The 16,083-nt window shown below is 47.5% G+C and overlaps 1 protein-coding gene across 1 annotated transcript in view; it reads right to left on the bottom strand.

Moving 5' to 3' along the window:
• The window catches only part of WWC3 (WWC family member 3), a 233,001-nt gene that overhangs the window by 26,066 nt on the left and 190,852 nt on the right, over positions 1–16,083 (bottom strand). Inside the window, 8 exon segments of the mRNA XM_075335493.1 lie at positions 1,652–1,803; positions 3,805–3,969; positions 5,130–5,236; positions 5,239–5,321; positions 8,012–8,098; positions 8,244–8,318; positions 8,429–8,480; positions 8,483–8,536. Of these exon segments, the coding sequence (XP_075191608.1) occupies positions 1,652–1,803; positions 3,805–3,969; positions 5,130–5,236; positions 5,239–5,321; positions 8,012–8,098; positions 8,244–8,318; positions 8,429–8,480; positions 8,483–8,536 (775 nt within the window).

Raw genomic sequence — 16,083 nt, 5'->3', positions numbered from 1 at the left:
CTAGTCCAATACATCCAAACAATAAAGAAAATTAGCTTTAATGAGAATTTAAAGTACCACTGCAGAGTATTTATTATTTCACCACTATAGACCATTCCCTGTGTAGTAAAATACTTAATAGTCACCATCTTCTGCCGTTCTAGCTCCGGTTCACTCCTCCACCATATAACTGGATCACTCCAGTGTTTCCTGAGCGAACTGGAAGTCACTTCTCAATGTAAGTCTATGAGACTCAGAACAATGGTCTTATAAGACTTCCATTTAGATAGATATTGACCATGAGAAGTGACTTCCAGACAAGCTGTGGTCACAAGATGGTGGAGAGGGATACGAGCAAAGCCAGAGACAATAGAAGGCTACAGGGACCATACAATACTGAGACCATTGCAGTGGTGAAATAAAATAATATTTTAGTAATAGTACTTAAACTAATGTAAGAGGTGTAAAAACTCAAACTATGAGCAATGATCACTACTGCTTATTCATAAATCCAATATATAAATATATACAAAAACTGTGTATGATCATGAATCAATACATACCTGCACATCTAACAGATCTGTGCAAGTTTTCCACAGCATTTATATGTGTATAGAGTTCCACTGTTACCTACATATAGAATAGATAACAGTGCAACCATCTAGTGACAGCTTCCCTTTAACTACATTTAATAGGGTCAGAGCCAGAATAGGCTGCCATTGGAACAGTGAAGATGTTTAACAGGTCCAAGTTATTGGGAGAAAGTATATGTAACAAGTGTGTCATGGCCTGATGTCATCTCGGGGGGATCTGTTGAAGTGTGTGTAACACAAAACACTTGTCGTCCACCTGCACGTCTCCTGCTTCTCCCTGTGATTTGTTTTAATGACTTTTCAATAAATAGCAGTAGTTTTATAGATGGTGAGTGCCAGTTATATTTTTTCTATTGTTTTTTTGCTACCTATTTAATTCCATTTAGTGCTGAAGAGGTTAAGGTTCCTTTATATCCTTTTGCAAATCTACCAGGTAGTTGTATTCTCAGCTGCAGTTGTATCCCTTCTGCTGTAAGTATTCACTCCTTACTCCCCCCTATGCTGGCTATAGATTCTCCACACTGACCACGTTGCAGAAGCTCATCTCCATATAGCTGAGGTGTTTATTCATATTGCGGCAGCAAAGCACCCTACTGGAGAAGATTTTGAGTTCTTTTATATTTATATTCTTGCCCGTTTTGTCTGTGTGTTCCATTTGCACTCCTGCCCCTTCACTCTCTTGGGAGAAGACAAAGTTGTGCTGTATCTGGGAGTTGTGTTGTATCTGGGAGTATAGCAAGGTTTCAGACTCTGGCATCTCCACCTTCAGGGGTAATCCTGAGGATAGGGATAGCCCTGGGATCCCTAGCTTGAGGGACAGCTCAGGTGCACACTGTTCCTGCTACCTACCATCCCTGGCATGACTGTATAGCAGGGATGTTCAATTTAACCTAGAGAATGACATTTCAAACTTTTTCATCTGGGTTACTAATTTCTCACTAATATATTTATTTGTTTAGGGATTAGTTTGCCAATTCTACTTTTTTTCCTCAGCAGTAAAGAAACTAGAAACAGCTTGAAACCAAAATGTGTAAATGTTTGTTATTTGGTTATATACAGTAAGATTGGTTCAGACTTGCCTCTCTGAGGTTGCTTCCACTTGGTCCTCTTTCCGCTCCATCTCTAGGATCTCTTCCTCTGTATACTCCAGCTTCACCCGCTCTTCTTCCAGTTCACGCTCCACTGCTTCCAGTTGAGCTGTTGTTCGAGCCAACAGAACTGACACCGCATCCTAAGAGAGGGAATCAAAAAAAGCCATAGCTAGAAATGAAGGGATCAAACATCACCAATTTTATTATTTTGGTCCTGGTCACCCTTTGTTATTTTGGTCAGCAGAATTTCTCATAAAGAATCAGGTATGAATGAGGAGTGTGCTTATGGCATTTTTTTTCTTGTGTCATGAAGGTTTTTGGCAAAATGGGGCCGATAGCATAATTAGTACTTTTTAGTTTGGTACCAACACCCTCAGCTGTAAAATGCAGAAGTAACATCCCAGTAGAGTGCTAATCCTCACTGAGAGAAGTCAAGGAGAAGTTGCCAAAATGGTTTAAATAGCTTTGTACAACTCCTACACATGTGCTCTTTGTAGCAAACTGAACTACAGGTCAGCAAAAAAAAAATGTGACCCAAAAATAAAGCAAATGTTCTTCCAAAACATTAAAATAACTGCTTGCTTTCGTACTTACATTCTTAGGCAGGAAGTACAGATCTCACGTGCCCCTGGTTCCCCCGAATGCACCCCACACATCCCTCTGTCAAGGGGTTTAACAGTCTTATTGGCACATTTTGGGTCATACCATGATGCTGTACTTAAACGATGCACAGTCTTTGAGCCTCTGGTGACCAACATAAAAGTGCTCTCATCACTAAACATCACTTTCTTCCACATTTCAGATGTCCAATCTTGATATTTTTAACAGAAGACCAGCCTTTGCTTCTTCATTGCTGCTGTGATTGCAGGGGCTTCTTTGCAGCATGGCGAGTTGGCAGACCCAGGTCCTTCTGCAGGCAGTAATGAATTGTTCTAGTTGCGAAATTCTGTTTTTTAGTTCAACGGCAGTTCTAGAAGGATTTGACATCACTTTATGCTTCAAAAGCTTATCAGTCCTTGGGGAAGTCTTCTTAGGTGCACCAGAGCCTGAATTCCACAGTGGTGCCACCTCAGGAAGCAATGACACCACCGACTGCTTAAGTTGATAAATTGCCTCTATCGACATGCCCAGATCTCTGGCTACAGCAATCACTGAATCCCCCTTCTGTAGTAGATTGAAGGTTTAGGATTTCTCTAATATTTTAAGCTTCTTCCAACCCACTGGGCCGAGATCATCAAAAACTGTCCAATAGCTAAACTGGCTTAAGGCCGCTTTACACACAACGACATCGCTAACGAGATGTCGTTGGGGGTCACGGAATTCGTGACGCACATCCGGCCTTGTTAGTGAGTAGTTGCATGTGAAATGTACGAACAACCGCTAACGATCAAAAACACTCACCTTATCGTTGATCGTTGACACGTTGTTCTATTCTCAAATATCGTTGATGGTGCTGGATGCAGGTTGTTCATCATTCCTGAGGCAGCACACATCGCTACGTGTGACACCACAGGAACGACGAACAACAACTTACCTGCGTCCTCCGGCAATGAGGTTGGCGTCACTTTCTTTCGGCTGCTCTCCGCACCTCCGCTTCTATTGGACGGCTGCCGTGTGATGTCGCTGTGACGTCGCACGAACCGCCCCCTTAGAAAGGAGGCAGTTCGCCAGCCACAGCGACGTCGCTAGGCAGGTAAGTATGTGTAACGGGGACTAACGATATTGTGTGCCACAGGCAGCGATCTGCCCGTGACGCACAAACAATGGGGGCGGGTGCCATCGGCAGCAACATTGCTAAAGATTTCGCTGTGTGTAAAGTGGCCTTTAGTTTCCCACAGCAACCAGACTGCAGGTTTCATTTTACCAGAGAAGTGAGAAGTGAAAGTTGAGCTATTGTTGGTTGAGTAACTATCTAGATTTACTTTTGACAGTTTCTGATAGTCTCCCCCATTGTGTGTACTTTTTGAAGTGAAATCATGATGCAGATTTTACATGTAAAGATTTTTTTTGCCGGCACTATACTTACTAACAGGCTTCACTATAGAATTCTGTATTAGGCCACTGGTCTGCCGCCCTCCCAAGGACAGCGGCCATAGATGAGGTGATGACTATGTGCTTATATCTCTGGCAGTGGTACTCACCGTTTTCGTTGGATTAGTGACTTCAGATCTCTGAGTGCAGTCTCCAATGCGAGCACCATCATTAATCCTCTGTGCTACAGCACTGCTGTATATCTGTACAGGATACCAATGAATATGCAGCTCTTTTGCACCTTCATAGCCAGCCAAGCTGATTTGGGCGATTCCCTGTATACACACAAAAGCATGATATTCATGGTTAGACCCTTAAAGGGATATTCTGGTAACAAGAAATTATCACTTGTGATGAGCGAGCACTAAAATGCAGAAATGCTTGTTCTTCGATTTGAGCTGGTCAAAGACTTAGATGAGCTCTACGCGAGTAACGAGCATTATGTAAAGTCAATGATTGGCCAGTTCGGGTTTCCGCCCACATACAGCCAGCCAAACAGAGCATTTCAGGAGTGAGTGGATTTATTTATTTATTTTGGGAGGGGGGGGGGGGGGGGGGGGGGGTGGAGGGAGTTCACGCTGCGTCCGAGATCATTATTTTGTCCCCCAGGAGAGCCATTCAGAAACTGAGTCTCCCTGAAGTGCCTGCACACATCAAGCAGTTAAGCTAGCCTGTGCGTTGTGGCTGTTGTTTCATGGACGACATATCCAAGCACCACGATACTCAGCCGACCTCTAAGAGCACCCCGATGCTCGATCGAGTAACGAGCAGTGTCAAGTACATTCGTCCATAACTTATCACATATCCAGGGGATATGACAATCTTCCAGAAAACAAAACAAAAACTTTTCACATTGTTATACGTAAAGCAAGTGACTTTTCTAGCATTTATGCTGCCTTTGTGACAGGTTTAATGGGAGAGGGTGCACCTGATTAAGTTACAATCATGTACAGCTCCTGACTGGTGTAAACTTCAGCTTGTGGTGCATGGGCCATCAGCGTTGTGCCAAATGTAATTAGACTTTTAGAAAATTGGCTGCATTTAATTACAGCGCTTTTAATGATAAGTGCTCATATAAATTGTTACCTTTGCTATTCAGGAGTAATGCAAATACATTTACAATGTAGGACAATAGTTCCGTGTAGTTCATATGGTTTCCCAGTGAGTCCTACACCGCTAAAACAGAAATTGGCTTCCCATGACACTGGCACTAATGTTTGTCATTATGAGTACAACAACAGATGTGATGATGCCATCTATAAAACACCATGAAATATGTTAGCGATATATACACCAAAGGGAAAACCGTGCCAGCAAAGCTCAGGTCCCTGAGATGGCAGTGTGAATACAACCATAAAAAAGCCACACAGCATAACAGCATTACACTTCGAGCTCATTCAGCTGAGGCCATGTCTATGGTACGCTCTACACTCACCAGCAAGCTCTCCTGTTGTTCAGGGCCCACAGAACAGATATATAGCTGTAAGGAGCTCAACTTCAAGACATTGGATTGCATAGGAATATGAAAAATTTCATTAATGTCAGAGGCATTTGGAAGTCCAGAGCTTTGGAGCAGTAAGTGCTTGGTGTGATGGAATCAAGAGACGGCAGATAAACTCGAATATGTCTGCAACAGAAAAATGCTCCATTGTTAGCAAAGCAGATCGTAAATAACATAACTATCCTGGTGCTAAGAAGGTTCATTATAAACAGAATAAAATAATAAAAAAAAGTGGTAAATGGGTTACCAGTAGTGATGAGCTGACACTACCATGCTCGGTACTCATATTGAGCAGTTGGATCCTCGGATGGGCGTGACTCAAGCAATCAAATATAATGTAAGTCAATGGGGACTCGAGCATTTTTCCGGAAGATTTCCCAGAACAATGCTAGAGTCCCCCATTAACTTCTATTATCCTTGGGTACTCAAGTTTCGCCTGAACGAGGATCCAACTGCTGGTTACAAGTACCGAGCACCCGAGCATGGTAGTGTCCGCTCATCACTAGTTACGAGTACTGAGCACCCGTGCATGGTAGTGCCCGCTCATCTCTAGTTACGAGTACCGAGCACCCGAGCATGGTAGTGCCCGCTCATCACTAGTTACGAGTACTGAGCACCCAAACATGGTAGTGCGCACTCATCACTAGTTACCTGTGGCAATATTAAAAGGAATGTAGGGGCAGAGATCCTCATTCAAGGGATGTGTCACTTACTGGGCTGCTTGCTTAGGTTTTTATACAATATAGTTTTATCAGCAGGAGATTATCACTAGAGGGCTAGTAAACTTGCTGCCATGTAGTTTCCCATATTTATAAGCTCTGTATAACCTCGCCCCCACTACTGATTGACTGCTTTCTGTGTATCCTGTGCATAAGCAGAAAGCTGCCATTCAGTGGTGTGGATCAGGTTTTACAGAGCTCAGCATTCAGAGAACTGGTAGATCTGCAGCAGAGAAAACTGATCTAGGCTCTGTGCGCACTGGAAAATGGAATTTTCTCAAGAAAAATCCGCAAGCACTGAAAGATTACCGCACCCGCGGTAAAAAAACGCGGCAAACCGCACCCGAAAACTGCTTGCGGTTTGCCACGGCTTTACCGCGGTATTGCCGCGGTTTTGCCGCAGCTTTACTGCGGTATTGCCGCGGTTTTGCCGCATGCGGGTTGGTACATGTGCTTTAATGCATTCAATGCAATAAAGCACATTGAAAGAAAAAAAAAATTCCTTAGATAGCAGATAGATAAATAGATAGATAGAAGAATAGATAGAGGGATAGATAGAGTCCCTGTGAGCACACGCTGCATTTCTCACGGTCGGTAGTGAGTGCACATTACCGGCCGTGGGAAATGCCCTGTGGTTACCTCTGCTGTCTCACTGCGAGGCTGCATTCAGCGCTGTGTCTGTGTCAGTCGCGGCTGGATGCAAGCATTGCAGGACCTGTGGATTACGCCGGAGCTGTGGATTACGCCGGAGCTGTGTTTCGGGGGGGTTAATAAACGGGTGAACCAGGAGCTTTTTTGTGTTTTATTTAAAATAAAGGATTTTTCGGTGTGTGTGTTTTTTCACTTTACTTACGGGTTGATCATGTCAGCTGTCACATAGACGCTGCCATGATCAAGCCTGGACTTAGTGGCGGCGATACGCCGCCATTAACTCCTTATTACCTGGATCGCCACCGCATCACGGCATCTAGAAGTGCTGGGGACACTCCGGTACTGCCGCATAATGCATGCAACAGTCCCGGGGCAGCTGCGGCTGATATTCTCGGCTGCGGGAGGGGGAGTGAGGCAGGGGACATTAACCCTGCCCCTCGCCCTCCCCAGCCTGAGAATACCAGGCCGCCGCTGTGTGCTTACCTCGGCTGAACGGTAAAAATACAGCGGAGCCCACGTGTTTTTTTTTTCTATATTTCTGTTTGATTTGTATGTGTGTTCTACATGTCTGTGTTCTATGTCCTATGTCTGTGTCTGTGATGTCTGTTCGTCTGTGATGTGTTTGTGTTTACTCTCTGCTCCGCTTCCTCTTCCTGTCATAATGACATCACTTCCCTGCAAATCGCAGGCAGCGATGTATATTACCGCAGGGAAACCACGAAATACTGGAGGGGATAACGCAGGAAAACGCAATGAACCGCACAGAATTTGCTTCCTTCGTTATTCCCTGCGGGATTTCACGATTACATTGCAGTCAATGGAGTGAAATCCCGCAGCGACATGCGGAAAAGAAGTGACATGCAATTGTTTTTGCTGCGGGAATCCTGCAGCAAAACATGCAGCTGTCAAAGTCTGCATAGTGCGCACAGCATTTTTTTTTCCATAGGTTTTGCTGGTGAATCACTGCAGAGATGTTATGAACATAACATGCAGCAAAACCGCTGGAAATCCGCGGGAAAAAACAGTAAGTGCGCACAGGGCCTTAGTAAACAATATATCACGCTGAGTGATACATTGCTGGAGTCAAAGTCTATCCCCCTAAAACATGCTGCTCTTATATGGGATAGTAAAAACCTTGTGACAGATTCCCTTTAAACTCAAAACACTATGGCTTTCTGAGTTTCCTGGTACACAAAATTCACTAGCCGGAGACACTTATTAACATAGTTAATAAGCTGCTTAATTAGCTGCAAACATGAGGTCCCCATCACTTCTCTGGCCAGAAAATAGCAGATGTAGAGCCAAAGGCAGTTACTGTGATGCATGTGGCCGGACTCCCTTGGAGGTGGCAATGTGGACCTTAAGTGTTGCAGTGATATTTTTTCATAGTTTCTGCTCTGGAGGGTCTGGTCATACACAACATTAGATACTCTTATGTATACTTACATTTTGCATCCTTGCTTGCCATAGAGTCCATTAAAATTTTTAAGCTTCAAAATATGTACAAAAAGACACTCGCTTCCACAATCATACCTATAATAAAACGCATGGTCAGTGCTGCTACTTACAACAGCTAAAAAGGCAGCTAAACTCATAGTTACCCATAGCAAACAATGGAAATCTCTACGCCGTATACATAAGTGATAAGACATCTATACATGTATAAATCTTCACTCACACTACTCCAACTTGCACTTGAGGCTCTTCTTTCATCCCTGTCTCTTTACATCTGGAATCCTCAACATTTTCACTCCTATATGGAGACCATACATAAGGTTGCACAATTTTAGGATTTACTACTCCTATTTTTGGAGTAGAAATGTACACATATCAACTTCATAAAATTCAAATAAGATCGCCAACCTTTTACATAAAGCTTCAAAAACACCACTGTCACTTGCAAGAGAGTCGTCTCAGAGACTCCTTTGGCTTTCTCTAGGCTTATTCCACAGTCCTCAGGGATTGCAATGTCTGTAAATGATACAAATCATGTAATTATATAGGTTAAATGAACTGTCAACACATGTGATACATAAAATTATAGACTAACTAATGCTAATTTTATGTGTGTGAAGTAACCGTTCTCATAAATGGTAAGTTAGGTAGCTGCCCATATATACTTCTGCTTCACCTTTTATTTGCCTATATTTTATCATATTTTTTTACTTATGCGGTATAGATAAATGTAACCACTAGGTGGCAGCATGTCACTATAAATTGCTCAGAATCATTCATCAAAGCGTTTTCCCACCAATGACATCCATGGGATACTGCTAAATGTTATTGGTGGGAAAATCCCCATATATTGTGCTGTACATATTTCCACTTTGAAAATATAGCCTCATGGGCTTTCACTACATCTCACAAACAGTTTATTTGGCTGGGGAGATTTGTGCTCAGCATTCCTCCTGCATGGAAGATGCTATTCCCTGGCCTCTCCTCTCTGCCAATCCCCTTCACTGGCTTCCCATTGCCAAAAGACTCAGTTTCAAAACACTAACCATGACATACGAAGCCATCCACAACCTGTCTCCTCCAAACATCTGTGACCTAGTCTCCTGGTACTTACCGTACCTGCACGCAACCTATGATCTTCACAAGATCCCCTTCTCACAACTCTCGCATCTCCTCTTTCCACAATCACATCCAAGATTTCTCCCGTGCCTCCCCATACTCTGGAATGCTCTACCCCAAGACATCAGACTTTCACCTATGGTGGAAACCTTCAAAAGGAACCTGAAGCCCCACCTCTTCTGACTAGCCTACAACCTACAGTAACCCTCAGTCCACCATAGTGTCGTACGACCAGCTTTGTCCTCACCTACTTTATCCTCAATGCCTTCCCTGTAGACTATGAGCCCTTACAGACAAGGTCCTCGCTCCTCCTGTACCAATCTGCACCTTGTATTGTTCATGATTATTGTACTTGTCTATGTATGCCCCTTTTTCACATGTAAAGTGCCATGAAATAAACGGCATAATAATAAATATTATTTGGAAGAAATTCACAGGAATGCCAATCCATGTAGTACACAAAGGGTAGACTTTCCTCTATAAAGTTCACATGTCCTAATAGTGGATAATCGCAGTAATTGTCTTCATGAGAACAACCCCTTTACCTACTACTACATTTAGAGGGGTTGTCCACTGTTCGGACAACCTCTTCTCATTCGCAATGTTAAAATAATAAGATCTATACCCACCTCTGGTGCCGGCGTCATTACAGTGGAGATGCCACTGTCTCTCCCGGGGATCTCGTGACATTATGTCAGCGATCCCTGTGCCCAATCAGCGGCTGCTTCACTCTACCCTCATTTGGGCAAATCGGCACATCTGGAGGAAGTGAGAACTTTGGTTGCTCTCTTACGCTCTTCAGATGTCAATTACATCTGTACAAGGGGACATTAAAGCTAGTAACGATTAGCCACATGGTTATGTCATGCGATCCCTTGGAGAGACTGTGCCGAAACCGCTGAAATAGTGGCAGCATCGGAGGTGAGTAAAGATGTTATTTTACTGGGAGAAAACATTGTCATTGAGAAGGGATTGTCCAAGTAGTGGACAAACCCTTTAATTACTTTTATAACAGTTTCATACTTATGCCTACCATATTTGTGCCAATCCTTTTACTGTTGCTGATGGTCTCCGCCAATGTCGTGGCTTACTTTTCTGGTGTGGGGCTTCAGGTAACTACTGCAGCTAGTTAGCAGGCAGGCCTTGATTAGCTGTATTGTTTACATTCCATTCAAGCTTGTAGAAAGAGCCAGGAAAGGCTAGGTTCACACACTGCGTTTTTTTTGATGCTGCGTTTTTGTGCTTTTTTTGCGGCAAAAACCGCACAAAAACGCACCCGTGGCAAAAAACCGCGGCAAAACGCGCGCGTTTTGCCGCGATTTGGTGCGTTTTTTGCTACTGGGTTTTTGCTCACTGCGTCTTTATGCGTTTTTTATCCGTGAACAAAAAAAAAAAAAAGGTCTGATGTCATTTCCTTCTTCAATATGTTCTTCATTCTCCACTAGTGTATGCAGGAGAGCAGACAGCTGCAGAACTACAAGGCTCAGCATACTCCATCCAATAGTGTATGCAGGAGAGCAGACAGCAGCTGCAGAACTACAAGGCTCAGCATGCTCCATCCAGGACTGTATGCTGGAGGGAGAGTCAGGGGGAGCAGACCTACAAGGCTCAGCATCCTCCATCCAATAGTGTATGCAGGAGAGCAGACAGCAGCTGTCGAACTACAAGGCTCAGCATCCTCCTTCCAGGACCGTATGCAGGATTTCTTTGCCCCCCCAAACAAAAAAAAAATAACGTGGGCTTCGCCATATTTTTGTATGCTAGCCGGGTACAGCAGGCAGGTACGGGCTGCCCCCAATCCCCAGCTACCTATTTGTACCCGGCTGGGAACCAAAAATATAGAGAAGCTCTTTTTCTTTGTCGCTCCATTGGGAGACCCAGACAATTGGGTGTATAGGCTATGCCTCCGGAGGCCGCACAAAGTATTACACTAAAAGTGTAAAGCCCCTCCCCTTCTGCCTATACACCCCCCGTGCTCCCACGGGCTCCTCAGTTTTATGCTTTGTGCGAAGGAGGCAGACATGCACGCACAGCTCCACAGATTGGTCAGCAGCAGCTGCTGACTATGTCGGATGGAAGAAAAGTGGGCCCATATAGGGCCCCCAGCATGCTCCCTTCTCACCCCACTCTTGTCGGCGGTGTTGTTAAGGTTGAGGTATCCATTGCGGGTACGGAGGCTGGAGCCCACATGCTGTTTTCCTTCCCCATCCCCCTCAGGGCTCTGGGTGAAGTGGGATCCTATCGGTCTCCAGGCACTGAGACCGTGCTTCATCCACAACTCCGGTGGAGCCTGCTGGATAGGAGCCCGGGTACCGTTCAGGGACATGGCCCTGCTACGTGGAGGTACTCTGTATCCCTGTGGGGACCGCACACAGCAACACTTCAGCTTTGCTGGGTGTGCTAGTGCACCGGGGACCGCGGCGCTGACCGGGTTAAAATGTGCCATTACACACTCAGCGTTGCTGAGTGTGTTTATGTATAGGGACTGCCGCGCTGACCGCCGCTGCCACGGAAACACTGCGGCGCGGCTGGGACTTGTAGTGCGCCGGGGACTTCCGCGCTGGCCGCGCTTATACGGCGGCCGCGCTTATTACTCGAGTCCCCGGCTTTTTGCGGCCTAGTCTCTTTTCCTCCCGCCCTCAGCCCTGACAGGCAGGGGAAGGGCGGGAAGATGCACAGAACGAGCAGCACTGAGGGCTGGAGCATGCTTTGCATACTCCACCCCTCTCACTGTGCACAGTGCGGCTCCAGTTCCCGCACTTTCTGGGCCACGCCCACGACTCCCTCCTCTCCTCAGGACGCCGGCAGCCATTCCTGTCAGCTCCTCGGACGCAGCAGAGGGGGACAAAGTCTGGGAGACCCAGGCAGGGACTTGGGTGGCCTCACAACCGCTTTAAGCGGGTGGTAAGCAGCACCTGTGGTGCTAGCCCCATTGTGCAGTAGTGTAACTATACAGTATATGTTTATGGTATATACTTTACACTGTATGGTGCACAGTTGATTTCTGGCTATATACCCTATTGTGTTACTCAGGGAAGATAATAGCATGGCGCCCACAAAAGGCAGGGGTGCCAAAACACAGGCTTATTATGCTGCCTGCGCCGCATGTACGACCCCGCTACCGGCAGGTTCCACTGACCCTCATTGTGTACAGTGCTCGGGCCCTGTGACACTTACTCAGCCAGAGCCTCTGCTAAGAGGGGCCCAGGGGGAGCCACCTGCTGACAATGTCCAGGTGACGGGGACAGAGTTTGCAAAACTCTCTGAGACTATGGCTAAGATACTAGAAGCCTTGCAGTCCAGGCCGATATCTCAGCACAGGGACTGTTGAATCTTTGTTCCCTGGCCCCCCTCAGTTGGACCAACAATGTCCTCCCGGGGTATCTCATAGATCCCAGGCTGAGGGTTCTGACACAGACCCCAGCCCCAGACCGACTAAGCGAGCTCGCTTAGATTTTCCCTCGACATCATCATATTGTTCAGGGTCTCAGCGAGGGGAATCTCGGGTTGATGAAGCGGAGACAGTTGATCAGGATTCTGATCCTGAGGGCGCTCTCAATCTTAATACTCCAGACGGGGACGCCATAGTGAACGATCTTATTGCGTCCATCAATCAAATGCTGGATATTTCTCCCTCAGCTCCTCCGGCAGAGGAGTCGGCTTCTCAGCAGGAGAAATTCCGTTTCAGGTTCCCCAAGCGTACACCGAGTATGTTTCTGGACCACTCTGATTTCAGAGAGGCAGTCCAGAATCACCATGCTTGTCCAGATAAGCGTTTTTCTAAGCGCCTTAAGGATACACGTTATCCCTTTCCCCCTGACGTGGTTAAAAGTTGGACTCAGTGTCCCAAAGTGGATCCTCCAATCTCCAGACTGGCGGCTAGATCCATACTTGCAGTGGAAGATGGGGCTTCACTCAAAGATGCCACTGACAGGCAGATGGAGCTATGGTTGAAATCCATCTATGAAGCTATCGGCGCTTCTTTTGCCCCAGCATTCGCAGCCGTATGGGCGCTACAAGCTATCTCAGCAGGTCAAGCGCAAATTGAAGCAGCCACATGCACGTCCGCGCCACAAGTGGCGTCCATTACCACTCAGACCTCGGCATTTGCGTCTTACGCTATTAATGCTGTCCTGGACTCTGCGAGCCGTACGGCGGTTGCAGCCGCCAATTCGGTGGTACTCCGCAGGGCCTTGTGGCTACGGGAATGGAAGGCAGATTCTGCTTCCAAAAAGCGCTTAACCAGTTTGCCAATTTCTGGCGACAGATTGTTTGGCGAGCGTTTGGATGAAATCATCAAACAATCCAAGGGAAAGGATACATCCTTACCCCAGCCCAAACCGAACATACCCCAACAGAGGAGAGGGCAGTCGAGGTTTCGGTCCTTTCGGGGCGCGGGCAGGTCCCAATTCTCCTCGTCCAAAAGGCCTCAGAAAGAACAAAGGAACTCTGATGCATGGCGGTCTAAGTCACGTCCTAAAAAGACCACCGGAGGGGCAGCTAACAAAGCGGCTTCCTCATGACTTTCGACCTCCTCAATCCGCATCCTCGGTCGGTGGCAGGCTCTCCCGCTTTTGCGACACCTGGCTGCCACGAATAAAAGACCGCTGGGTGAGAGACATTCTGTCTCACGGTTACAAGATAGAGTTCACCTCTCGTCCCCCGACTCGATTCTTCAGGTCATCCCCGCCTCCCGAGCGAGCCGAGGCTCTTCTGCAGGCGCTGCGCACTCTGAAGGCAGAAGGAGTGGTGATCCCTGTTCCTCTTCAGCAACAGGGCCACGGTTTTTACTCCAACTTGTTTGTGGTCCCAAAGAAGGACGGGTCTTTCCGTCCTGTCCTGGACCTGAAACTGCTCAACAAACACGTAAAAACCAGGCGGTTCCGGATGGAATCCCTCCGCTCCGTCATCGCCTCAATGTCCCAAGGAGATTTCCTTGCATCGATCGATATCAAAGATGCTTATCTCCACGTACCGATTGCTCCGGAGCACCAGCGCTTCCTGCGCTTCGCCATAGGAAACGAACACCTGCAGTTCGTGGCACTGCCGTTCGGCCTGGCAACAGCCCCACGGGTTTTTACCAAGGTTATGGCTACTGTAGTAGCGGTCCTACACTCTCAGGGTCACTTGGTGATCCCGTACTTGGACGATCTGCTGATCAAGGCACCCTCTCAAGAGGCATGCCAACGCAGCCTCGACGCTACCCTGGAGACTCTCCAGAGTTTCGGGTGGATCATCAATTTTCCGAAGTCAAATCTGACACCGGCCCAATCGCTGACATATCTTGGCATGGAGTTTCATACCCTCTCAGCGATAGTGAAGCTTCCGCTGATCAAGCAGCAGTCACTACAGAAAGGGGTACAATCTCTCCTTCAAGGCCAGTCACACCCCTTGAGGCGCCTCATGCACTTCCTGGGGAAGATGGTGGCAGCAATGGAAGCAGTCCCTTTCGCGCAGTTTCACCTGCGTCCTCTTCAATGGGACATCCTACGCAAATGGGACAGGAAGCCGACGTCCCTCGACAGGACCGTCTCCCTCTCTCAGGCGACCAAAGCTTCCCTTCGGTGGTGGCTTCTTCCCACTTCATTATCGAAGGGGAAATCCTTCCTACCCCCATCCTGGGAGGTGGTCACGACGGACGCGAGTCTGTCAGGGTGGGGAGCGGTTTTTCTCCACCACAGGGCTCAGGGTACGTGGACCCAGCAAGAGTCGTCGCTTCAGATCAATGTTCTGGAAATACGGGCAGTGTACCTTGCCCTGAAGGCGTTCCAGCAGTGGCTGGAAGGCAAGCAGATCCGAATTCAGTCGGACAATTCCACAGCGGTGGCATACATCAACCACCAAGGCGGCACACGCAGTCGGCAAGCCTTCCAGGAAGTCCGGCGGATTTTGATGTGGGTGGAAGCCACGGCCTCCACCATCTCTGCAGTTCACATCCCAGGCGTGGAAAACTGGGAAGCAGATTATCTCAGTCGCCAGGGCATGGACGCAGGGGAATGGTCCCTTCACCCGGACGTGTTTCAGGAGATCTGTTGCCGCTGGGGGGTGCCGGACGTCGACCTCATGGCGTCCCGGCACAACAACAAGGTACCGATGTTCATGGCACGGTCTCAAGATCCCAGAGCTCTGGCGGCAGACGCCTTAGTTCAGGATTGGTCGCAGTTTCAGCTCCCTTATGTGTTTCCTCCGCTGGCACTGTTGCCCAGAGTGTTACGCAAGATCAGGGCCGACTGCCGCCGCGTCATCCTCGTCGCTCCAGACTGGCCGAGGAGGTCGTGGTACCCGGATCTGTGGCATCTCACGGTCGGCCAACCGTGGGCACTACCAGACCGACCAGACTTGCTATCTCAAGGGCCGTTTTTCCATCTGAATTCTGCGGCCCTCAACCTGACTGTGTGGCCATTGAGTCCTGGATCCTAGCGTCTTCAGGGTTATCTCAAGACGTCATTGCCACTATGAGACAGGCTAGGAAACCAACGTCCGCCAAGATCTACCACAGGACGTGGAAAATTTTCCTGTCGTGGTGCTCTGCTCAGGGTTTTTCTCCCTGGCCTTTTGCCTTGCCCACTTTTCTGTCCTTCCTTCAATCTGGACTGGAAAAGGGTTTGTCGCTCGGCTCCCTTAAGGGACAAGTCTCAGCGCTCTCTGTGTTTTTCCAGAAGCGCCTAGCCAGGCTTCCACAGGTACGCACGTTCCTGCAGGGGGTTTGTCACATCGTTCCTCCTTACAAGCGGCCTTTAGAACCCTGGGATCTGAACAGGGTGCTGACGGTTCTTCAGAAACCACCATTCGAGCCAATGAGAGATATTTCTCTCTCACGCCTTTCGCAGAAAGTGGTTTTTCTAGTAGCAGTCACTTCTCTTCGGAGAGTGTCTGAGCTAGCAGCGTTGTCATGCAAAGCCCCTTTCCTGGTGTTTCACCAGGACAAGGTGGTTCTACGTCCG

The sequence above is a fragment of the Anomaloglossus baeobatrachus genome, chromosome 2 (genome assembly GCF_048569485.1).
Source record: "Anomaloglossus baeobatrachus isolate aAnoBae1 chromosome 2, aAnoBae1.hap1, whole genome shotgun sequence".
Lineage (NCBI taxonomy): Eukaryota > Metazoa > Chordata > Amphibia > Anura > Aromobatidae > Anomaloglossus > Anomaloglossus baeobatrachus.
The sequence above is the reverse complement of the archived record's forward strand: the minus strand, read 5'-3'. Positions and strand labels throughout refer to the sequence as shown.